This window comes from Sarcophilus harrisii, chromosome 2 (assembly GCF_902635505.1).
Source record: "Sarcophilus harrisii chromosome 2, mSarHar1.11, whole genome shotgun sequence".
NCBI lineage: Eukaryota > Metazoa > Chordata > Mammalia > Dasyuromorphia > Dasyuridae > Sarcophilus > Sarcophilus harrisii.
Genome location: NC_045427.1, coordinates 153,670,708 through 153,698,045, shown reverse-complemented (window position 1 = coordinate 153,698,045; position 27,338 = coordinate 153,670,708). Strand labels below are relative to the sequence as shown.

The following is a 27,338-nucleotide window of genomic DNA, read 5'->3' as shown; positions in this document are numbered from 1 at the left end:
GAGCAATAGGGTGGTGGAGGGCCTCATGTTCATGCCATCTGAAAAGGTAGAGAGATTATCTGTATAATTCACAGAGGGCAACCTCAGAATCAGAAAGACCTAAGTTCAAGGCCTGGTCCTCACATATACTGACTGTGACAGGGGGCAAGTCACTAGGCCTTGACCTCTCTTTGTGTGCCCCAAGAACATTCTGTAATTTGAAGAAACTGAGAGCATATAGTCTAGGGGAAGGGTAAGTCTTGGCATTTAACAATATATGATAGGGGGCAGCTAGGTGGTGCAGTGGTTAGACCGCCAGCCCTGAAGGCAGGAGGATGTGAGTTCAAATCTGATCTCAGACACTTAACAGTTCCTAGCTCTGTAACCCTGGACAAGTCACTTAACTCCATTTGCCTCAGGAAAAAAAAAAGAGTATATGATAGCTATCTTCAGTATTCTATGGGTAAAAATTGCAAAGAGGAAAGTTTCAGTTAATGTCAAGAAAAACTTCTAACAATTAGAGGAACCAAGCATTGGAATAGACTGCTTCTGTTGGAAGTGGGTTCCCTTTACTTAGGATTTTAAGCAAAGATTATATGATTCATAGAAGGGATTCTTGTTCAAGTAAGGCCTGTTTTCTATTGCTTTCAACTCCTGACTCCACAATTTGGTAATTCCACAAATAACAATAATATGTCCATTGAGTATCTATTGTTTTCAAAGCACTCTGCTAAAGTTGGGAATATAAAGAAATGTGTTATGATCCCTGCCCTTACAATGCTCTGTATTCTACATGCATATTGATGCATCGAATATATCATATATAAAAGTCAGTGTCCCAAAAAGGACAAGAGCAACAGCAAAATTATAAATTTTGATTCTATTTATACTGTGATAGATGGTTAAATAAGAGAAATTAATTATCATCTTATGACTTGAATTTGTATATTAGCATATAAGTTTTTGTTCTGCCTATGTCCCTGAAATAAAATTAAAGAAGTTAAATGTAAACACATTTGAATTTTCTCATAGCCACTAAAATAAACCATTACGGCTGTTAGGAGACTATGATAATGGTCCAAGTAGGTAGCAATGAGAACCTATAAGGATAATAGCAGGGAAGGAAGAGAAGAAGAGTTACAAGTTACAAAAGTTAAATAAATAGGACTAATTGAATATGAAAGGTGATATAAAAATTGCTATTTTATAAGACTATTTATTAATGTCTCTTTTCTTCTATTTCTGTCATGCTATATCACATATGAATAAATGTAATATATGTTGTATAGTCATTTCTATACTGTGCTATAAAATGTTAGTTTTGCCTGGGAACAAATTCAATCCTAAAATTCTCCAGAATTGAATTATAGAAAAATACGCTTTTCACAGGGTCATAGATCTAGGAATGGAAGAGGACATAGAGATCATCTACTCCAGTCCCATCATTTTATAGATAGGGAAACTGAGGCTTAGATAAGTTACATAACCCATCTATGATCATATAGTTACTAAGTAGCAAAACTTGAATTTGACGCCAAGTCTTTGACTACTAGTTCAAAGTGCATGGAATTTTGAACCATGGGCTCATGGTTCCCAAAATTTGATCTTCCCGCCTCTCAAGTCATTTTTTCTAGTTTGGTCTTCCACAAACATATAAAACCACAAAGCTCCCCCCCCCAAAAAAAAAAAACCTATAGCCATAACAGAGCCACAATTCACTTGTTTATAAACTTTTTTCCTGTTGAAGATGTACTATTTGATTTTAGTTAGTAATTCCATTCACACAGATAGAAATGTATCTGCAACATCTCTAAGAAGAGGCTAAAGTCTGCATATCCAATATATCCATTTATGCACACAGTCATAATAGACTAGCTGTCTCCAAACAATAGTTTATTTTCACATTGGCTCACTGCTCTTAGCTTGTCTGAAAGTGATATAACTAAAAGCAGCAAATATTTCACATATACTTCATGGAGTCAGACTCTTTAGCCAAGATGCCCCCTTCTGTGCTGCCTATTCCTCTGGAAGCCCATGTAAACTTGGCAGATCTGCCCACCTTGATTTTCTAGAAGCAAACCACTGGAGAAATTTCCCTACTATTTGTTATCTGCCTGAACTCTCCCAGAAATGGGTTTCATTGTTTTTTCTTGGTTTATTTACATATGAAGAACATTAAGAAATAAAATAATGAATTGTATTCTTTCTGAAAATCTACAAAGAACACCATGTTCTTAAAGCAAGCCTTTGAAACCATATTGCCGTAGAAGCCAAATAAATCATCCAGCTTAAAGCCTGATATTTCTCACGAGAGTCCATTAAGTGTCAAAACCTGAAAACAATGTTGCTGTGTTTTCTGATGAGTGATACATTTTGAAGTGGATAAAAGAGTTTTCTCTTTGGGCTTAAGTCTTTGAAAATTAGAAAGAGAAATAAAAGCAGAGAAAGGAGGGTATGTGTTGATACTTGAACCTACTCAACTATTTCATGTTCCCCCAGTACTTTAGCTTCCCGAGTTGGGGTGAACATTGTAATATATTGGTTGTTAAAAACCAAGTCCTGGCTCTAAAGAAACTGTGTATAGATAACTAAGTAGGATAGAGGCATCCCACATCACAATCCTCATAATACTCTGTCCCATTCTTTGGTTGATGAATACAGAAAGTAAGCTGAAAATGAAAACTAAAAATATATCTTGAGGATTGCCTCCAGTAGCTCATCCTATGAATATTTCAATACCTTTTGTTTAAAGTGCCTGGATTAAGCCCATATCACTCTTCCCTCTTTCTCCCTGAAGTACTGATGGGTAGTTCTTGCTTTTTGACCATATTGTTAGTTATAGAGGTAGAAGAAACCTCAGAGGCCTTCTGATCCTGATTTTATACATGAGGAAAATTGAAACCAACAGGAACAGTAACACCATAAGAGAGATGTATGTCCAAGGTCACACAAGTAGTAAATAACAGGTAGAATCTTAATCAGGAGTCTGCCGAGCCAGACTTGTACAAGTTCATGTGTTAATTATAAAATTTTCATAGAGAAGAATTAGACCTCAGAAATCAGCAAATGCTACAAATATGGGCTTGATTCATTGTTATGTTGATTGTCCAAATTTAAGAAAGTGATGAAGTCCTGCATACATTCGGTTCCCAGAGAGCTGATTGTTAAACATTTACCAGTATATTACTAATTTTAACTCAGGGCCTAATACTGTCTAGTGTCAGTGCTTTTTTTCCTTATGGTAATGTGCTGTCTCCATTTGCATTCAAACTTATTAGTCACTGAGATCCAGGCACTCTGAATGAAGAGGAAGCTGGAAGAGGAAATCATATAGGATAGAAAGAGAGAAATTCAGTAAGATAATTTAGTGTTTGTTTTTATTTTTTATATTGTGAGAAGGATGCATGCAATACAAAGGATAGGACTTCAAATTTAAAAATCTAAGAAGAAATCCCTAGATCCTCCTGAGCCATTTCATTTAGAGTTATATGGGAGCTCAGAGCTTATCTAATCCCTCCCCCTTATTATAAGTAATTTTTCCATGGTTATATAGGTAAAAAATATCAGAGTTGAATTCAAAGCCATGTTGACTACAAATCAAATGTTCTTTCTATATCATTCTGTTGTGATTCTCTCAAAGCTAAGAATCAATCAACAGGTTGATAAATTATCTATGTGTCAGCCTAAGAGGTACTAATCTAAGCACTAGAAATAAAAAAGGCAAAAACTGTCCCCAACTTTAAGGAGCTCATATTCTAAGGAAGAGACCATGTGCAATTAACTATGTATATTCATGATATAATATACAGGCTAATATACAGGCTAGATAGAAGATAGTATCTCAGTGAAGGCACTGGTAGGAGAGGACAATGGGGAAGGTTTTCTTCAGAAGGGGATTTTTGAGCTAAATTCTAAAGAAGAATATAAAAATGGAAATAGAAATGAGGGGGCAGAATATTCCAGGTTTGGGGGAAACAAAAGTAAAGGCAAAGAGTGGGAGATGGGAGTATATTGTATGAGGAATAGCAAGTCAATCACAGTAGGCTAGAACATTATAGAATCTGGGGAGGAGAACAGAGTGGATTGAAAGGTCAACTTTCATCACAGGATGATGAGATAAGCATTCTAAACTACAAATATTGGGGAAAATTCCCTTCAAGGCATTGAGATGACCAGGTGTTCAGCAGCCAGTTATTATGTAATTGGACATTCCTGCTTGCCCCAACAATCCAAAAAAGAAAGAATTTCACCATTATGGAAAATAAATACTGTGTATCTGCATTCAAAGGCAGTAAAATAATACTCATCAGCTGCTCTACTGACCATATCAGGAGTATGAAGAACACAGATTTGTAGACCAAGCTCATTTCTGAACATCCATGTTTGTCATGAACTCCATTCTCACTTGGACCTTTCTGAGTCTTATCTCCTTCAAAGTTCAGTCTAGGTGCCACTTCCTTCTTAAAGCTTTCTCTGACCTCTTCCCCTAATTGTTCTTTCTCTTGATTTCTGTCCAATTATTTATAAATTCTATGCTTACCTCCATGTCTACTTTAACTGAAATGTAAACTCTGTGACCACGGAGCCTATTAAAATTTTTTCTTTGCACCCCAAGTGCCCACCACAATGCAAAGCCTTATGATATACAATAGGTGCTTGGATAGCCTATTAAACAAATAGTAGGTATTTAATAGTTGAATTGAATTAGATTATTAAACCTATGAAAAAGTTATGCTTTTCTCTTATGCTATAAACTATGCTATAAACTCTTATTATCTTAAAGATCTATTTGTAAATGCCTGATTATCTTCATGGAGATCACACATTTTATAGAATATGTATAGCAACATTTTAATCACTTACAGCAACATTTTAATCACTTTTAAAATCATTTTCTAGCTTCCTTTTGTGTGCCATCCTACACACGCTGAAGTTGTTTACCCCCATCTCTGCTACTCTCCCTGAATTTGGAGTGTTAGCCTAGATGACATTTTAAATAGTATGAGCAGCTAGGTGGTGCAATGAATAAAACACCACACCTAGAGTCAGGAAGATACATCTTCCTGAGTTTAAAGTCACCCTCCGACATGTACTAGCTATGTGACTTTAAGCAAATCACTTAACCCTGTTGCCTCAGTTTTAGTATTTGTAAAATGAGCTAGAGAATAATATGGCAAATTGCTATGGTATCCTTGCCAAAGAAATACCAAATACAACTGTTCAGCACCTTATAGTCTTATAGAGCTACCTGAGTCACTGAAATGTTAAGGAATTTGCCTGTGATCACACAACCATTATATGTTAGAGGCAGGCATTAAAACTAAGTCTTTTTAATTCCATGGCCAGCTCTCTACCTGCAATGCTAGGCTGTCTCTAACTGAATGAATAACATAAGAACTGATGTTCTGAATCAAAAGATAAACTTAGAAGAAGTTTCATCCCAAAAAAGACAAAAAAGAAGACAGGAAGGAAGGAAGGAAGGAAGGCAGGCAGGAAGGAAGGAAGGACAAATGGATGGATTTATTATACACTTATTAGACACCAAGCACAGTACTAAGTACCATTTCATTTGATCTTCAAAATAATCCTGGGAAGGTAAGTGCTTATTTTTATCCTCATTTTAGAGTGAGAAAACTCAGGCAGGCAGAGGTCTAATGACTTCCCCAGAGTCACACAGCTAGTAAATGTCTAAGGCCATATTTGAATTCGGTCTTCTTGATTCCCAGCATAATAGTAAATTTAACTCCAATTTAATCCAAATTAATTATTAAAATTAATTAAAGTTTAATGAATCACTTATTAATATTTACTTCAGAGATATACTTAAATCTGTGATTCCTCTGAACTTTCCATAAGTTACCCTGATCTTTTCTTCTGGCAACAATCTGACCTAAATCTTAGAGCCCTTTGCAGCTTAACATTTAGTTTTCCCTTATTCTATGTGATCATTCTTTATCTTTATTAGGATATATATTAAAATAGAAAAAAGATATGGATATAGAGAGACATAGATATTCATATTTGTCTTAGAATGAAAGATATAGATATAAAGATAAATAGACACATTAGAAAGAAAGAAAGATAGATGATTGCTTCCTTCCATTCTAATCAGCTTCAAGTCTAGAAACATCTAATCCATGCCTAATATATTCATAAGTTTCTTCACTGCTGCTGCTATTAACTTCCATCTCTCAAAAGCTCCTGTCACCCTCTATCTCTCCTTGTACAGAAAAAGTAAGAATTCTAAGAACTGGTGCTTTTCTGTAAAAGACTACAATATCTTTTCTCTACCTATTTTTATAGATAATATAATCTTATGCAGATTAAAATTTTAAAGATAAAACAAAATTCTGAAATGAAGTGATTTAATTACAACATTCCAAAGCCAAAGAGCATTTGAGTGTTTTAATTTTCTCTTCTGTTCTGTTATATAATGGTTGCAAGCTGTGTAGCTGTGATGGAGCTAGACTTAAAATCAGGAAGACTTGAATTCAAATGTCCACTTTTATATTTAGCTGTTTGACCACTGACCTATCATGTGAATTCTCTGAGCCCCAAGCACCTCTCTCTCTCTCTCTCTCTCTCTCTCTCTCTCTCTCTCTCTCTCTCTCTCTCTCTCTCCTTTTAAAGTTTGTCCACAAAATATCATTGTTTTTTGTTCTTGAAAAGGACCATGACATCAGGGAAATGATGCTATGATATGCAAGTAAATTTGATTTAGGTGAGGGAAGGTTGTTCAAAGTCACCAGCCTCACTTTCTCCCTGAGCCATCTGGATCCAGTGGCAAGATAGAGATCTACATAACAGATCAGGTCCTGAATTCGGTGAAAGACCTTGACAAAAACGAAGACAAAGACAGAGAGAAAAAGTCTCTAAACTAAGGTCTTTACTGGTCTCAATTTGACTGAAACAAGCCCAATTTAGTGATTAAAGCTAGGTAAGAATTGAAGCAAAGAACGGCCTCTTTTATCTAGTCAAAAAAAGAAAAACAAATCCAATCTGGAAAGGGAAGACCCTCAGAGTTTCTGGCCATCTTCAATTTTCCTGATCTATATCTTGCCACTGGATCCAGATGGCTCTAGAAGAAACAGTGAGGCTGGTGATTATGCACAGCCCTTCCTCAATTAAATCCAACTCGTTTGCATGTCATAGTATCCCTAATTTCTTGTTGAGAACAAAGAACAAACAACAATCTCTTTAAGTATAACTGCTTCACTGGGGACTTAACTGGAACTGGTCAGTTGAGCAGAACACCTCTTCCTTTTTCTTTCTTTTTACATAGGATATTATACTTTACCTGCTGGTGCTCTGCCCAAATGAATGTAATTTTTTAATGACTGAAACCTCCCAAGATATCTTGGGGTTTGCCAGCAACATTTTTTAAGGCCCATGCCTAAAATCCATTTTGGCTCTCATTGATTGGCCAACAATAGATCCCAGGTGTTGGTCATTATTTGGGCCCCGATTGACTTGGAATGAATTTAAATAGCAATTGTATCTATCAACTGAGAAAGGGGTTGGTGGAAGTGATTCACATACCAATGAAGCTACTGATGTTTGATGAAACCACAGCTATACACTATTCTGGATTATTTACAGTTTGACTACCTCCATTGGTGAAGGAGATCAAATATTTTTACATTGTAGTCTAGGGCATTAGGGACCATTATGACTAATGGTTTAGGAAAAATGGTTTTCCATGGTTCTAATCCCTTTCCTATAGTTTTCTATGAAAAGAGGCAGCTAGGATTTATATGAGAAGTGGAAAACAGGAAACAAAAAGGTAATAGTCATACTCTAACATGCTCTTATGGCAGGCTATAAATCAGATTATCTTTTAGGTGGCACAGTAGATAGAATTTAGAACACTAGACTGGGAATCAAAAAGACTCATCTTCTTGAGTTCAAATCACTTACTAGTTGTGTGACTCTCAGCAAGTCACTTAATCCTTTTTTCTTCAGTTCCTCATCTATAAAATGAGCTAGAAAAGGAAATGCCAAACCTCTTCAGTGTCTTTGCCAAGAAAACCCCCAAATGACACAAAGAATCAATAACAATTGAAAAAAAAAGACTACATAAACCAGAAAAGGAATTTTTTTTTTTTGCTAAGGCAATTGGGGTTAAGTGACTTGCCCAGGGTCACATAAATGTCTGAGGGCAGATTTGAACTCAGTCCTCCTGACTTCAAGGCTGGTGCTCTATCAACTGTGCCACCTAGCTTCCTCCAAGGAATCCTTAACCTACAATATTTTTGTGTAATGGACCCATTTGGTAGTCTGGTGAAGCCTGTGGACCTCCCTCAGAATCATCTTTTAGATTCACAAAATAAAGAATTATAAAGGAAACTAATTATTTTAAGTACAGTTATCAGAATGTTTTTTATAAAATAAATTTTCAAATAACAAGTTAAGAACCATGGCTGTGCAGATGGATTATTAAATCAAGGAAGATCTGGCACAATGGTATAAACTGACCAGGTTGTCCCAGCACAAACCAACAGGGAACTATGGTCTGCTTGCCTCAGACTGGAGACACATATTCTAGAAATTGTGATTAAAAAACATGAGAAAAGTAAATTAAATTTCTATCTGAGGTTATATATGCCTGATTCTAGGATTGTATGCAAAGCACACATTCATCCTGGTATATGTGAATAAGTGAAAACCCAATCACAATTTGTGACATTCCTTCTAAATATTCTCAGTCAAATGTACATTCATGTATTCTTTTGATAGATTATTCTTGCTAATAGCAGTAGGCCAGAGTAGATGGCAAGCATCTGACTTCTAAGTCTGAAAAAGAACCCCTGACCTGCTATCATGTTTACAATTGCAGGTATCCTAGAAAGGTAAGAAGATTTGAGAAGTAATTTAAAATCCTTACTTTTAGAAATTTCTAAAATGCAATAGGGGACACTGACAGACAGAGGTCACTACAAGGGAATGTAATACATCCTTTATTAATAACTAGGCATTGTTGCATCCTGAGAAAGTATGACAAATTAAATCCTTATTTTAATGGGGCAGATTGGGGGAGGAGAAAGGGAAGAGATTCAGTCTCATGGCAGGGTAAGGGATGGCAGGAAAGAGAGAGAGGCTCAAGGGTACAAGCCCTACCATCTGGTAACTTCCTATTTTAACTATTAATTCTTGCTCCAGAATCTTATTTCAATACTACTGAAGAAACAGCAAGGATAGTCAAAGTCCAATAAATACAATGCCCTTCGGCAAAGTCTCATTTGTTCCATCCTAGTATGGAATATCCATTGAAAGATAGAAGAAAAATTAGATTTTCTGGTGATCCAGTTCTGAAAATAAACTAACAACAACAACAACAATTTGATTGCAAAGAAATTATGAGAAGATACCCCCCATTTCTTTCAGATATGGTGTAAAATTCCAGAGGTATAGAACATTTTGTATAATGACAGATTTTTTTATGTATCTCAGTCAATAATCAACAAGTATTTATTAAGTTCTCACTATGTATTAGATGCTGTGCTAAACACTAGAAATGCCAAGAAAGACAAAAATAGTTCCTGCCTTCAAGGAGCTCATAATCCAATGGAAGAGAGAGAATGCAAATCACTGTGCATACGTGACATGTTTCCTCCCCATCTTCCTGATTCCAACTGCAAGGTTCTCTTCACTGTCCCACCAAGTTGCTTCTGATATCATATACTCATAATCTAACATATGTTAGCAACCACAAGGCACTTTCCTGTATGACCTTTTTCTCCCAGCTATCATAAGGCTCTTGGGGGGAAGGGAGGGAGAAAGTCACATTTAATTTTTTTTATCATTTAATATTTTATTTTCCCCCAGTTACCTATAAAAACAATTTTAGAAATTTATTTTAAAAATTTCAAGTTCCAAATTCCCTCTCTCCTTCCCTGTCCAATTTTAAACTGTGGGACTGTCCCTGACCTCTTTTAAATAGTAATTATATATCCCTCCCTATTCCCACTTCCTCAAAATCCTCACCCTCCACCAAGTTTGCAATAGTTCACTTAGTTTTAAACTCAGGTTCACAAGGAGCAATGCTAATTTTTTGATACTGAAACTGAAGATACAGCCAGAAAATATACAAATCAGTGACATATAGTCATCCTTTATCCATCATGATCATTCTTGGACATTCCACAGAATATATGAGGTGTGTCAACTCTGTCAGGATTGTAGACTAACTGAAATGACTCTTGAACATTGGAGTTTAAGTTATTTTATATTCTGGAGGACAAGGAGAAAATGCTTTTCACAAATGCTTTCATTTGTAGTAAGGTATCTCCTTCCCCTACCTCCACATCTACATGGCTTTTATGTCTGTCCCATCCCCACCCCCATCCCACTCCCTGGTTATCTTTGAATATACCAATTCTGAGTAAACTGAATTAGGATTCAAATATAGGTGGGATGCTCACTGGCTAGATATATGGATGAATTCTAATTCTGGCTATTTCTGTGTAAATATCTTATTTTTCTCAACACCACCTCCTATCCTTTTAAGAGAAAGATATTCTGACAGGATTATGTCATCCATTGCTGTTATACTGAAGTCTTCAGTGAAAATGTAAGAATTTGTAAGAGATTTAAGAATTTAAATTATATTTAAATTAAATATAAAATATAAGAAATTCTAATTGTATTTAAATTTGTATAGAATTTAAATTAATTTATATTAAATTTAAAATTAAATATAATTATTTCTACAACTCTGTCCCAGAAAAGAATTTTAATTAACCATTGGTCATAAACTCTGATATATGTATTAAATTCAACCCCTTAGCTCCAACCTAATTTGGGACAAATTAACTAGCATGTCTTTCCTGACTGACATTGATGCCTATTTGCTAGTTTATCTCATCTTAAAATATTAATTGGAACTTTTGAAGCAGGTAGCTGACATAGCATCAACCCAATTTGCAATCTTCACAGTAATTTGCAGTGCATGTAGAAAGATCAAGGAGGTGAATGGTATGGAAAAGAAAATCAGAGGCAATAGCTAGTACAGTAATGCTAGGAAGACAATCTAAAAGCATTAACCTCTGATTTCTGTACTTTCATTCCCTTCTTACAGGGATTGACTATCTTCATCCAGATCTCGCTGCAAATTATGTAAGTACAAGCTACTCTTTGCTGAGAAATGTGGGGGTTCTTTACTGGTCTGGCCTCTTCAGTTTGGGGACTATGTTGACAATTACATGTAGACAATCTCATAGGTGCTAAGTTCTAAATAGGATTTGGCACTATGTCATCTCTGAGCTACTTAGGAGAGACAAGGGCCAGGGACAAAAGTCTAAAAAAGAAAGGGGACAGGGGAAAAAAAAGAGTGTAATTTTGTCTTTTCTGTAAAATAGAAAATCTTACAGAGAGACAATAGGGAATGAGGGCTAGAGAATTGTCCTGAGTTAGGTACACCGCGATTCAAGATCAACTGCTGATACATCCTAGTAATGTGTCCTTGGACAAGCCACTTGATTTTTGATGATTCGGGAAGCCTTCTAAGATTATAAATTTTAGAACCATGATCAATCTATGTTGAGAGATTATTTACCAGAAGTTCCTTATAGTGATGAAGTTGCAAGTCCAGACCAAAAACTCAAACAAAACTCACCAACCAATCAGCTTACAAGGATATTTTGAGGAGTTAATGAAATAATGCATTAAAATCTCTAACTATAAAACAGAATGAGAAGCTAGGATTCTTATCCAATTTGCTTTTCTGAATCAGATCACAGATTGAAATCATTTCCCAAACCACATTTCCCATCCACACTGAGTCCTCTTATAACAAAGAAAAAACAATTAAGTAAAAGTTGACCAAATAAACAACCTCACTTTATATCATATGCAATATTTTGAATCCATGGTCCTTCTAATATGAAGAGGAACATATAATTTCCTAATTTATTCTCTAGGACCAATATTGATTATTTCAACTTAATTTCAAAATAATTAAGTAATTTAACTTTTAAATGTTCTGGGAAACTCTTTAAGACTCTAAGTTACAAAGGAGATACTAGGCTGCATTGATATAGGAAATTTCCTCACCTGGAAGCTATATCAATAAAATCATGGTTCCAGTTCTAATACCTATATTAGAGACAACATAGTATAGTAAAATATTAGACCAATAATCATTATAACTTGAATTCAAATTCTTTCTTAGACACTATGTATGTACTACATTGGACAAGTCATTTGATCCTTTACATGTCTCAGAAAACTATCTAGGTTTTATCTACTAGGTCAGAGTTGGGGAAAAATCTATTTAGGGAAATAATTTCTACACTGCCAAAAGTATATATCATTTGTATATTCAAGCCTTGTATCAAACAATGCTTTGCACCAAGAATGTGCTTTATCTAGCTAATATGAACATTAATAGGATATTAAGGAAGTGTTCTGAATATTTCTATTTGTCCCTCTGAAATTTCTTTCCTTCTGTGTTATTTTTCCAAATTTTACTATCATCATTATTGTTTTTATATTTTAATTTGTTCTGATTCTGCTTTCTTTGTTCTGTATCACTTTATATGACTTCCCATATTTCTTCATATTGTTCATATTTATAACTTGTTATAGCATAATGTTACATTTACATATCACAATTTATTGAGCCATTTCTTACTCATTGGGTATATGAGTTATTTACATTTTTGTTTTTGTTTTGTTTGCTATTACAAATAATGTTGCTGTGGTTATTTTTGTTCAATTGTGGGTTGTTCTTTTTTTCCCCTTACTATATCACCCTTATAATAGGATTTCTAGATCAAAGGGTTTGAATTAGCTCTTGTTGTCAATAACTATATTTCTTTCCCAAAAAGTGGCACCAATTCCCAGCTCAACTAGCTGTGTCATGGTGTCAGACTGTTTTTTTACCACCTTAAGGAGAATCATTTTTCATGTTTCAGCACATTCACTGTAAAAAAAATAAATAAACCTTCAAAAACTTCAATGGAAGATTGTTAAATTAAATCTCTTCTATCTCCAAATTTAATAATGTAATATTATTTTTACCTAAAGAAAAAGTCTCAATGAGAAGATAGAGAGAAAGGGAGAGGAAGAGGAACATCTATTTGTGGTAGTTCTATTTCATTAATACTCCAAATCATTTATTCTTATTCATGTTGCACAAAGAAAATAAAATTTCCTAGCTGCATAACCTCCCGTGACCAGATGATGGAATTCTGATAAAAGTAATAGACATTATAGAATATATTTCCATTTTCTGGTTTATGTTCATAAATCTAAGAGAGGAGGACTTATATAAATATATGTACATAAATACATGTACATAAAAATATACATATTTTATATGTATACACATATAGAATATGTGTATATTTATACTGTACATTTTATAAACATATTATATATGTACTTTTTCAATGGGGAGTTATTTTTAAGTTAAATGAATCACTATCTGAGACACACAGGTTCCACTATGTATCTGAAAAAAAAAAATGACAAAAATGAACCCTGACTGACAATTACATTACTGTCTCTAATGTATGAGCATTCACTCAGATATCTCAAATAAGGAATACTGAAGTTTTCAAAAAGTTGGCAATTTGGTGACAGCATCCACACTAGCAGAACCTTAAAAAAATCCTTTCTCCTCTCTCTGTTCCAACTATCATCACTCTATAGTGAAGCTCTACTGTTGGATTTCATTTTCTCAGGAGTTAACAATTTCACAGGCTGCCTAAATTTAGCAGCATGTTAAGAGGAAGGAAAATGGAGGAGATCAGTGATTGTGACCTCTTTTCAGTGTCTTATGAATTTCCCTTTCTTTGTTTTCTCAAAACTTAGATGACGCTAGGAATTTTGATAAAAATGAGATTAAGGAACTTAAGTCTTAACAATAAAGTACAAATATCCAGAGCTCTCTCCTTACAAAATTAAAAAACCATGAATAAACTAATTCCAACAACAACCTGAGTGTTCTGAAGATTGCTCAAAATATAGATTAATCCATTTCTTTTCTTTCCCTCAACTTTTAAAGTCCTTCTATGGCAGCCTTATAAAAAGAGCCTTATAAGTTTTCCTTATAATTCTTCTTATAAGTCTAAATCTTCATTTCCCATATGGATAAATTGAGATCCAGTGTGCAGCTAGCAAGGTTTGAGCCACATTTGAATTCAGATCCTATATCTATAAGTTCATTGAACTTTTTACTGCACTCCATTAAATTATCCAATGTCTTGAGGTTCTATATAGAAACATATTTGTAACATATTTAAGTATTTGGGTGGTACAATAAATAGAGCACCAGGCCTACAGTGAGGAAGAACTGAGTTCAAATTCAGTCTCAGAAATTACTAACTTTGTGACTTTGAGCAAGTCATGTAATTTTTGCCTCAATTTCCTCATCTGTAAATTATGTATAATAAATAGCAGCTACCTCCCAAGATTGTTGTAAAGATCAAATGAGACAATAATTATAAAGTGTTTAACACAATGTCTGGTACATAGTAAATACTATATAAATGTTAGATATTATTATTTCTACTAGTATTATGTTTCTGCTTCCTGTTGAAAACTAACATGACATAAAACTGCTTTTGTAATTCTTCCATGCAAAAAAAGAGAAAAATTCCAAGCCTACTCATGGAAAACTTGTCAGAATGTACCTATTTTAATTAGTCTGCAAATCTACATAAAGGAGACTTGGGTAATCTTTCAAGGATCTCTGATTTCATTAATGAGTCCTCCCTCCACCAATGCAGAACTCAATCCTCTGTACCTCAGCAGACAATTTTCATGATTTGCTGTGGATGAAAAAATAAATTATCTTCTGGACAATCTTCAGAAGACAAAATTCCTTAGATGTAGTCAGGAACATCTTCAGAGTATATAGTTAGGCTTGTACTCAAGTTCTATCTAAGTTCAAAACCCATCAGTGCTTCTATCCCTCATATGCTCAGGGTCATTTTCAACACTGTAATTAAAGAAAAGGAGATCTGTGATAATAAAACAAACTACAGGCTATTTCCCAGTCTTAAAGTGCACAGTAAATAAAATACTTTCTTAGAGTTGGAAAGATCTGAGTGCAAAATGGGATATTTACTAGCTATATTACTGGGCAAATTGCTTAAAACCTCCTTTTGGGTCATTTCCCTCATTTGTATGAAGATGGATTCAGTGGCTAACAGGGTTTCTTCTAGCACTAGAACTATAATATTATATATAATATATATTATATATGATATATATTATATAATATTATATATGATATATATTTTATATATTAAACTACTATATAAAACTATATGTAATGTATGTTATATATTATTTATAATATTATATAAAATTATAATATTATACTTCCCAACATGATTGGCTATCATAGTCATGATGAAAAGAAAAATGGGTCTGAAAGAAAAACAGGATTTCTGCTCAATCACTGAATCAGTAATGATTTATTCATTTCTTACCATAGATGTTGGGCAGAGACAAAAATGAAAGAGTCCCTGCTCCTCCTTAAGAAATTATTCTTAAAATAAAAATTGACATTTTCATATTTAAAATAGGACAACTTTTGTTGTTCCTCCCCACTCTGCTGTCTTCTATTGCTTAATTTGTATCCCTCAAAGGAAGAATAATATACATCAGGAAAGCCAGCAAAAAGGACTTTTTCAAGGCTTCTCCCAAAACATGTGAATCTATAATTATTTTTTTTAAAGTCTCAAAAGTTTTAATGTCATGTTAAACTTTTTTAATGTATACAAAGTAAGTATGAAGTTATTTGGTGAGGAAGGCACTTGCAATTGGGGAAGGTCTTATGTAGAAGATGACATTTGAGCAAAGCTAACTTTCCAAAATGTCTTACTCAAAATGGTGACTAACTTGTAGCTTTGATCAAGTACTTAGGACTTACAAGGATTATACAACCTAGAAAGTATATGACAAAATTGAAAACCAAATTACTTAATCTTGCTTAGAATCACAAAATTTTAGTGACAGAAGGTATTTCAAACACTCCCCACACTTTAACAGATGAGGAAATTGAGATCCAGAAATATGACAAAAAGTCATAGAATCAAATATATCTCTAAGACCCTCTAACCTAAACCACAATTGACCAAGAATGTCTTCTAAAACATTGCTGAGAATACTCGAGTCTCAGTTTGATGATCTATTCTACTTCTGAACAACTCCTAATTTTGTTGGGAATCTATCACTATCATCATTTTATCAAGACATAATGAAGAGATGGCAGGTTTCAGAATTAGGAAGACCTGAATTCATGTCTCCTTTCTGAATCATACTGGTTGAATGACCATGGGCAATGTACCTAACTTTTCAGTGACCCTAGGCAACTTTCTAAAGACACACACACACACGCACACATACACACACACATATGTGTGTGTATCATAATTAAAAATTAATTCTAAAATTCACACTATAATTAGCAAAATGAGAATTGTAAATAGAGTACAGTGTGCCCAAGAGAACAATGAAATCAGTGGACAGTGGTAGACTTGAAAATTATTTGGACAAGGATTTTACCAAGCTAAAGTAGTCAGCTTCACACCTTGTTAAATCCCTTAATGACTTGGTTGTGATCAATTGGACCTGTGCCCTCAAAAGAAATTATTTTCTCAAAAGAACAAAGACTTGGAAGTTTATTTCAGATGAAGATCAACATAGAAATAAGCTGTGAAAAGAGTAACTGTCAGGCCAAAAACCAATGAGTCAACAAGTGTGTATAAAGTGCTTCCTCTATGCCCAGCACTATAAATAATTAGTTATATACATCTAAGATATAGACAGAGAAAGAGAAAGGCAATTGCTAGCAGCTTATAGGATAGAAGGAAGAAGGGAAAGGTTAAGATCTTTTTTTTTTCCAAGAAGACCTTGTTTTTTCAAACAGAGTTTGAACTGAGTAAGACAAAAGTGGTAAAGGCCTGAATTAGGATGGTGGTGTGTGAGTAGAGTGCCCACTATAATAATGAGGTAGTTGGGGGAAAAGAAAATAATGAATTCATTATTGGGCTTATTTAATTTAAGATGCCTACAGGCATATATCTAGTTTAGGATATCCAATAGGCATTGGTGATGTGGGACTAGAACTCAGGAAGCACTAAATAGATCTAGGAATCATTTGAGTAAAGATGAGAATTATGCAAGATCACCAAGTAAGACAATATGTGCATACTGAGTTCCTTCCAAGCTCAATAGAGTGATACCCTACCCAAATATCCCATAAACCCTTCATAATCATCCATTGAAAATTTATAAAAAGCATCATAAAAGTTTAAATCTTCTGTGGATTCATACTCTCTATCATCATCATCTTAGCATATCATAACAAACAGAGGGCAGATTTCAGAATTAGGAAGATCTGAATTCAGGTCTCTCATCTAACTCATACTGGTTGTATGAGAATGAGCAAGTCACTTAACTTCTCCTTGATTCCAGGAATGTTTTTGCAGCAGTAAGTTACAAAGCAACTGCTTCTCTGCATCAGCAGAGGGAATTTTAAAATTAAGAACATGTTATGCCAATAAAATCATAGATCTGGGCTACCATCCACTGTCACCACTTTCATTACTAATATTAACATTAATATCACTTTTAATACTGTTTGCATGCCATAAATTTAACAAACGACAAAACAATGATATTAAGAAAGTGACTGATGGTCCAGCTTCTCTTCAAAACTAGTATGAAAATAAGTACTGGGGCACAATAAGAGTAATAATTACTAGCACAAACACATTTCAAAGGCATATGAATTACTACAAAAGTATTTTATTAGCTTTTTTGTAGATACAAGCCTGAGCCTATCTTTCTTAATCTATCTTTTGCCAAAACGTGAGAACAGTGACAACTAACTCATCAAAATACTTGCCTATTATGTGTCAATCAATCAATAGACATTTAATTAGTCCCAGCTATGGGCCACATGTACTTTATACAATCATTCATGTTCGTGTTGATAAACAAAATGCACAAACAGAAAAACTGAGTAACAAAAAAAAGAGGCATCAAAAAGTCTTAATGTTGGAGAAAATAATTTATTGCTTTTTATATCACATTAGAATATTATCTCTTTGAGAATAGGGATAGTTTCCTTTTTTTTTTTTTTTTTGCAGTTGTGTCCCCAACCTCTAACACAATGCCTGGCACAGAAGAGATACTTACTAAATTCTTATAGATTATTATTAGTTTAATAATAGCTGAATAAGTTGGCAGAAAGTAGAATAATATATATATTGCCTTTAGATATTGTTGGAAAACCTTTGCCTCTGTTCTCTACTCATGACTTATTAGTGCCCTACAATTACATAAACTAAAACCAAGTATAATGAAGTGTGATAACAATATTTGATGTCCACATAGAAAACTTTTCTATTTCAAATATATCATCAAAACAATATTGCAAAAAGCAAGTGATATAAAATTCAGGCACAGTCTAGGCCCAAGTTGGTTCTGCCTAGCCTTAGTTCCATTATCAAATCTATTAAGTGGAACAAGTATGGCTTCCATATTTAAAAGACAGTAGAACCATGAATAATATCAAGCTATGGATAAATTGACTATAAGGCTCCAGTGAGAAGCACATTTGAACAGCTCCTTCATCTCATGGAATTTTTCTCTAATTCTATTAAAATACTGTTTTAGACTTGGTAAGTTTAAAATTAATAATATATCAGAATAAATATAGAAACTGAAAGCTTCAACTTTGAATCTGGAAATCAAACTGAATCAATGGATGAAGGCAATACTTAAAAATACCTTTTGTCTTATGCACACACACACACAAAAAAAAGACAAAATCATTAGACATTTCTTTGTCACCATTTTTTTATTGAGTTAATTTGGATATTTCAAAGAGAGGGGGTGAGGACCTTGATTCTGCTTTTGGATCTTAGTTGTTGTAAATGATTCCATGTGGAAATATGCCATTTTTAAATTACATTTAACAAATCCAGAAGTAACCATTTTTGTTAGCCTGTATTATTGTTTGGTAAAGTGATATTGGCTTGTTCCAAAAATAGTTTTGCAAATTTTTCGCTGTTTTGTCATGTACTCTGAGATGGCTAGCAGATTTTTTCCTCCTTTTTGATAAAGAAATGCTAATTTTTTAATAAGTGCCTTAGGCTTCTTGGATCTATGTTTTATTACTACTGAATGTTTTTTTGTATGCTTTACAAATATATTATGATGCATTTCATAGTTCTGAAAGTACATGCTGATATCACATGAGTGTTGATTGTTTGTTTGTAATGGCAATGCAGGATCAGCTCATTATCATCAGAAATTACTGCAGAGTTATCTTTAAGAAGCCAAAATTTAGTGATTAGTACAGATTATGCAAGGCAGTTGAAACTGTGCAACATCACTTCAGGCTGAAAACCTTTAACACCTGTCAAATGTCTAGCAAGAGACAACCTGGTAGTTAAAATTATATCTATCACAAATTCAGAACATTCCATAAGCTGACAAAAAGCAGAACCCTGCACTACAAATACCTACCACAAAACATCCTTGAAAAATTTAACAAATAAATTGTATTACAACTAGAACATTATTAGAGGCAGAACTGCTGCCTACAACCAACAGAACATAACATTGATCCATTAAAAATTAAGAAAATCAATTTTATGATAGCTATCAAATCATAAACACTCATAATCTTCAAGCTACATTGAATTAAAAGTTTTCAAAATCTAGAGATTTAATAAAAAAGAAATTAAAATCATGTGAGAACAGAACATATCATGGCTATCATCCCACTCTGATACTGAAATTGTCCTGAAAATGTTTCCCCTAAGCTTACGTAAAACAAGTTGTGGAATTTTCACTTGATTTCAAAAAGTATTTGTTTTTTTTCCTTTCCTAATAGTCCTCATAACATCATATATAAAAGAACAATAGCAGAATAGTTATTTGTCCCAGGCCTTTCTATATCAACTCCTCAAAAAAAACATCTACTTGAAATTATGATGATGATTATAGTTTATCTTTATGTAACACCACACAATTATGTACATTAAGCCCTTTGATCCTACCAACAATTTTGTCAGGAAGTCCAAGTATCCTAATGATCACTATTTTATAAATGAGAGAATTGAACCTGAAAGAGGTTCTATGGCTGGAGAAAGGTTACATTACTTATATGTCACAAGAGGATTTTCCTCATGTTGGAGGAAGAAGGGATATGTTAATAATAGCCAGTTGGTCAACAAGCACTTATTATGCTCTTACTAGATGTCTGGCACTGTGTTAAATGTTGTGCATACAAAGAAAGGCAAAAAGCCCCCTATGAGTTCACATTTTCATAGAGAAGATAACATGAAAAAAAAAGGACTTCAAAGGAACAGGTAGGTAGGTAGGTAGGTAGGTAGGTAGATAGGTAGGTAGGTAGGTAGGTAAGTAGATAGGTAGGTAAGTAGGTAGATAGGTAGATAGGTAGGTAGGTAGCTAGGTAGCTAGGTAGTTGGGTAGAATAAATAGGAAGTAATCTTAAAAGAAGGTACTAGCAGCAGAAAGGTAGTGGAGACCCAAAAAGATCTCCTACAGAAATTAGGGTTTGAATTGAGTTTCTGAGCTTTAAGGAAGCCAGGAAGCAAAGGTAAAGATGGAAAGCATTCCAGGCTTGGAAGACAGCTTGGAAAAGTCATAGAGGAAGCAGATGGGATATCTTATGTGAAGAATAGCAAGAGGAATAGTGTCATTGGCTTACAGACTGCGAGGAAGGTTCGTTCAGTTTTAAATGAATCTCAGATGAAGCCCAGATTTTATCAACTGAGATGATGAGAAAGTGAAAGACCTTAAAGATGATCTTGTCTAACTTCATTTTACAGAGGAACAAATTGATACCCAGAATTACTCTCATTGGAGAGATTAGACTCCAGTTTTGGTTTTTTTATTGCATATTGAGCAGGTGGCTTGAAGTTGGGAAGGGGGAGGGAAGGCAGTAAGATCTGATAACCAGTGTTAATGTAAACCTTTAAGATTTGCAAAGAGTTTTACATGGGTTATATCATTTGAACCTCGTAGCAATTCTGTGAGTAAGGTATTTCTAATATCCCCATTTTACAGACCAGACAACTGAGCCAAGAGAGAGAATGATTTATCCAAGAAACTAGTTGTGGTGGTGGTGGTGGTTGCTACTAGCTGTCATTGTTATTTTATGTTATTCCTCTTTCATTCTCTAAGAGGACACACAACATTGGAAGGGTAATGTCTTGACTTGCAAGAGAATTGGATTTAAGTGAGGGACAACTGTGCAAAGTCATCAGCCCCCAGAGTTATTTGTAGTCCAGTGGTAACACATGGGTTGGGGTCACTGAAGATGGCCTGAATACTAGTGTTTGTAAAAGGATTCAGATTTGGGTCTTCCTGGTACCAACACTCTACATTGAGACAATGGATTCTAGAACATTGGTCTCTGGTCTCATCTGTCAGGACAAATAGCTAAGTAGGCAAGAGGAGTCCTTTGGTTCTTCTAGGAGCATATTGGTCATGAGTTTGGTATTTCCATTCCCTACCAATATTCAAGCACCCTAAGAGAGTAAAGGTTCAAGGGAGGAAAATCTCCAGGATGAAAGAGTCAAAAGCATACCCTGGAATTCATTACTAGCCCTCCTGCAAGGCAAGGGTCTGGTGAACTTCTCTGCCTTGCCTTTCTAGATGTTTGCTCACAACTCATGTGGCAGATGATTTTGAGAGACAAGCAGAATCCCTAGTCTTTGAACAGTATTTCCTGCCTTCTGCCCTGTAGTAGCTCAGCTCCTTAGAGGATTCCAGGATTTCTGAATTGCTATTCCTCTATGTCCACAGGAGGTCCTGTGACACTTCCAACTTTATCTTCCTGCCTACCCCACCCCAATCCCTGCTTCAAGAATTCATATATACACGCATTCATGCCTCTTTGTCAAATATATTCAAACCTCAGAGGAAAGATCAGGTCCCCAGAATTGGGACTTTGCTGGGAAAGCACAACCTTACAGCAAGGGAATTTTTTTTTTCATGCCTCTCCATAGATCATTCAAGGATTGGGAAAGGGAAGGGTACTTCCTAGTACATGACTAGTTCCTGAGCTGGCTGTCAGTATTGCAGGTGACTTTGCCCACCTCTTGGAAAACTGAGGAGTCCAGATGGATGATTGAGTGGATAAGTTTATGCTGCAGCTGATCTTCAGTATTATCCCCATTTTACAACTGAAGAAACAGAGGTAAATAAAGGTTAAGATCTGGGTCATATAACTAGTAGAATATTTGAGTTAGCATTTGAATTCAGAACTTCCTGACTCTAGACCTAGTGCTCTATCCACTGAATTACCTAGCTGTGATCATAGCTAAGTGACTTCCTCTTCTCTAGGTATCAATTTCTGTATTTATAAAATGAAAGAACTGGACCAGAAAATCTCTAAGATCTCTTCCAATTCTCAGTTTATGATCCTATGAACTCATCAGTCTTTTTAAACAGGACCTTCTTGGGTCTTTTAAAGCTTGAACCATCTAGTAGCTATGTGATTGATTTTATGAAACCAAGCATAAAACTTCATAATAATCTTATTTAATTTCTTTTTGATAAATTTACCAAGTATTTTTCCTGATTCTGTTAAAAATTCTACAAGTATTAGCTATTCTCAGCTCCAAAACACCAGCAAATTTGATAAATATGTCATCTCTACCTTCACTGATTAAAAAAATGATTGATTAGAACCATCATGTTCACAAGAATATCACTGAGTACTTGTCATAAGACTTGCTGAAATACAGATAAACTACCAAATCCAGATATCCTGTCAGAAAAAAGTAAATGAAGTTGGTTTATCCTGATATCACTCAAGAAAGAATTCTTACTCTGGGTGCTTGGAATTTGGATAGAGAGGGAGGGAGAGGGACAGAGAGAGACAGAGAAAGATGAATAGATGAACAGATAACAGATGCATTGATCAATAGATGAGAGATAGATAAACTCTATCAACATAATTGGTTTTCTTTATGACTGTATTTTTATTTTATGCATATGCATATCATATTTTATGCATATGAATTATCCTAAGAAGGGGCCCATGACACACACAAAAAAGGTTAAGACTTAAAGATGTTTCTACATTTCACTGGGGTCTCATGCTCACCACAGGTAGAGATTTTATGAGAAAATTTTAATACTATCCCTGTTTGGTCTGTGACATTGTAGCCACCATAAAATCATCCCTCTCAGTGAACATGGGGAGAAGAGGACCATTACCAGACTATAAGTGACAGTGGGAGAGAGAATAGAAGCTCTGGATGTAGTCTCTTAAAATCTAAGCTTTAGAGATTCCCCCAGGCAGTCACAATGATTTCTTTTGCTTCCTTCTTGAGGTTACTTACAATTATTTTGTCAAAATTTCATGGGTTTCTTTTTTTGCTTCTCATCCCTCTTCAGTCATCTTCCCTTCTAAAGTTCATAGCTGTAAATTATTGCCTATCATTTATTTGAACTTTGATCATTTATTTTGTAGTCTTTTCATCTTAAGCTTCAGGTCTATATTTGAATATTTCCAGGATTTTCTCCTCTATTTTAAATTCTAAGACACAGCTATTTTATTCCAAGATTTCTGTACTTCCTTTTTACTACCTAGTTTCTCCTTGTTGGTCAGAATTAAATATAGATTCCTCCATGTGATCTTAGAAGAAAGAACAAAGTAATAGTTGATATTTGTATAATGCTTCTAAATTTCTAAATACTTCAAATACATTATCTCATCTAAATATTCTATAGTTAAGATTTCCCCCATTTTACAAATTAAGAAACTCAGGGTGAGAGTAAGACTCCCATAAGATTAAAATCCTCAATCCCATCTTTCTTCTCCTCTCTTTATTTTCTGATAATAATACTTTTATGTCTATATCAGGAAAGCATCATCCACATCCTTCATCTAGTCTCATAGATTGCATATGACAATAATGAAATCATTTCTATTTCTCTCTTTTTATCTTCATCCAAATGTATTCTACCATGCATTTGTCCTCAGGTTTGCAGATTTCTATATTAGCCTTTATCTTATACCTTACAAGATATCTCATATCTTATTTTTATCATACATATAAGAAGAACCATTCCACTGTGATATTTTATCATAAAATGTTACTTGGGTCTTAGTGACACTTATGAGAATATATCTGCCTCTTTGTGTTAAAACTTCACTTTGTCTTTATTCCAAACATTGGTATATAAGCTTCTAAGTATTATTTGAAAGAGAAAGGAGACAAGCCAACCTGAAGGAAAAAAATTAGTGAAAAATGTAATTGGGAGTCTTCTTTTCTTCCCCATGGATATGGAAAATTGACTCACTTTATTTTGTTCATTTATAAGCTTAAAAAATATTTTTATGCTACTGTATTTTATTACCCCAATACAAATTCCTACTAAACAAAAATGGTTTGCTGTGAAAACTTTTTGTCTCTTTTTAATGTATTGTTTACCTCTCTTGATGGGAACCTAATATATGACTAACAGAGTATACAGGCTTAAAGTACTTTGAAGATCTGCCCTAAAGCACTGCTTTTGTGCTGTGGCAATAATGTTGATTTTTGAAGTCCAGAGCTCATTTGGCAATGGTGATTAAAAAGCCAACCAGTAGAAATGTACTGGTGCCCCTCCAATGACTCAGATGTTATGAAGTATTGATTACATGGATTGCCCCAAGCTTTTAGAACTATTAATATTTAAATAAGCACATTAATATTTCATTTGAACTTCAGGCTTAAATAACCTTTATGTCTCATTGCCATGATGCATTCATTGGCCCTGTTTCTGATTTATTCATTATCATCAGACTGACAAGCAGGAGCATTCTTTCCAATGGAGGCTGACTCCCATTTAAAGCCTTGGGACGAATATTTTTAAAAGCCATTTTGGTCAACTGGCAACAAACAAATATCATTTAACCCAGATCCAAACTAGTGAGGAATTTCCCAGTTTTCACAGGTGGAGGAATCAGGGTGGTAGAATGGGAAGAAAATATTTTTAGAGCCCAAAGATGCTGATCTAATTTCTGTCTCAGTCACATACTTCCTTTCCCTATATGCAAAATGAAAGGTTTGGCCATAATTCCAGAGGACCCAAGATGAAGCACTGGAACTTCTCCTGAGAGAAGAAAGATGGATACACAGAGCAATGATAAACTGCAAATGAGCCACAGTTTTTTGGGCATATCCAGTGAGAAAATTTGCTTTGCTTGAGAATATATATTTACAATGAAGGATTTTCTTTTTCTTTTTTCTTTTTGTTAGTGTTTGTTGGGAGGGAGGTAGAAAGGAGAATGGGAGAAAATAAATACTTAATTGTTTTTTTTAAAGAAACAAAATGATTAATAAAATTGAAACTTTAAATTAAACCATCTTTATGGTCCCTTCCAGCCAGAACATTATATAAAACACAAAAATTCTACATCATAAATGAACAAATTCCCCTAAAAGTCTGCTGAAGCAAATTATTTTGTTTATTGAAACTCTGAGTCCAGACAATGCCAAAAACAAAAAAATTTAAATCCTGTCAATGAATTCAATTAAACAAACATGAATTAATTGCCTGTTTTACTGTGTTGTGTTCAGTGTTGGAAGTTCAAAGACAAAAAAGAAAAAGGAAATCTGTGAAGGTAGGTACTAATAGGATCATAGATATATACTATTAAGAATTAATAGAATTAAGAAAATTAAAACTTTAAATTAAATGATCTTTAAGGTTCTTTCCAGCAAGAACATTCTATAAAATACAAGAATTCTACATCAAAAATGAATATATTCCCTTAAAAGTCTGCTGAAGCAAATTGTTTTGTTTATTGAAATTTTGAGTCCAGACAATGCCAAGAAAAATATTTTAAATCCTGTCAATCAATTCAATTCAAAAAACATGAATTGAATTGCCTATTTGGCTGCATTATGTTAGGTATTGGGGATTCAAAGACAAAAAAAAAAGGAAATCTGTGCTTTAGGGACTTATAGGTACTAATAGGATCATAGATACATACTATTAGGTACTAGTGGAATTTTAGGTGTTTTAAGTACTAATATGATCAAATGAGATAATATTTGAAAAGTGCTTAATGTGGTACCTGGCACATGATAGGCACTTAATAAATGTTTATTCCTTCCTTCCTACTTGTCTCCAGCGAGCTTATGTTTACTAAAGGGATACAATATGTACATGGTTCAGTAAATATAGTCTATATAAAGTAACACAAATTAATTTCAAAATGTAGAAAGTGCTAATAACTAGGAAAATAAGGAAAGACATCATGTAAAAAGTGGCAAGAATTCATTTTGAAGGAAACTCAAAATTCTTTGTTTTATCTCCAAAGATTCTACATAACTGGTTTTACCATTTTAATACATATTGCTTTATGAATCATGTTGAAAGAGAAAAATCAGAATGAAAGGAAAAAACCATGGGAGAGATAAAAAAAAAAAAAAACAGAAAAAAAGAAGTGAACATAGCATGTGTAGATTTACATTCAGTCTCCTTAGATGTTTTTCTGGATGCAGATGGCACTTTCAGTCCAAAGTTTATTGGGGTTTCTTTGGATCACTGGATCACTGAGAAGAACCAAGCCTTTCATAGTTGATCATCGCACATTCTTACTGTTATTGTGTACAATGTACAATTGTTTCTGCTTGTTTTGCTCAACATCAATTCGTGTAAATCTTTCCAGGCCTTTCTATAATCAGTTTGTTCATCATTTTTTGTAGAACAATAATATTCCATTACCTTCATATACCACAGTTTATTTAGCCATTCCTCAATTGATGGGCATTCACTCCTTTTCCAATTCTTTGCTATCACAAAAAAAGCTTCTACAAACATTTTTGCACATGTGGATCATTTCCCCTTCTTCATGATTTCCTTGGGATACAGACCCAGTAATGGCATTGCTGGGTCAAAGGGGATGCACAGTTAGATAGCCCTTTGGGGATATGTTCCAGATTGCTCTCCAGAATGGTTGGATCATTTTACAACTCCATCAACAATGTTTTTCCATGTACCCTCCAACATTTATCATTATCTCTTCCTGCCATCCTAGCCAATCTGAGAAGTGTGAGGTGGTACCTCAGAATTATTTTAATTTGCATTTCTCTAAGAAATTTTTTTTCTCTGATTTAGAGCATTTTTCATATAACTATAAATGTCTTTAATATCTTCATCTGAAAATTGTCTGTTTTTATTCTTTGACCATTTATCAATTGGGGAATGACCTGTATTCTTATAAATTTGACACAGTTCTTCATATGTTTTAGAAATGAAACCTTCATCACAAATACTGGCTGTAAAGATTTTTTTTTCTCCAGTTGGTTTCATTTGTGCAAAAAAATTTTAATTTAATGTAATCAAAGTTGCCCATTTGC

General features: G+C 34.1%; 1 protein-coding gene across 1 annotated transcript in view; it reads left to right on the top strand.

The window, feature by feature from the left end:
* Positions 1–27,338, top strand: part of PCSK2 (proprotein convertase subtilisin/kexin type 2) — a 295,645-nt gene that overhangs the window by 145,930 nt on the left and 122,377 nt on the right. The window contains exon 5 of the mRNA XM_003758170.3: positions 11,057–11,094. Coding sequence (XP_003758218.1) covers positions 11,057–11,094 — 38 coding nt within the window. The remainder of the gene's footprint in view (positions 1–11,056; positions 11,095–27,338) is intronic.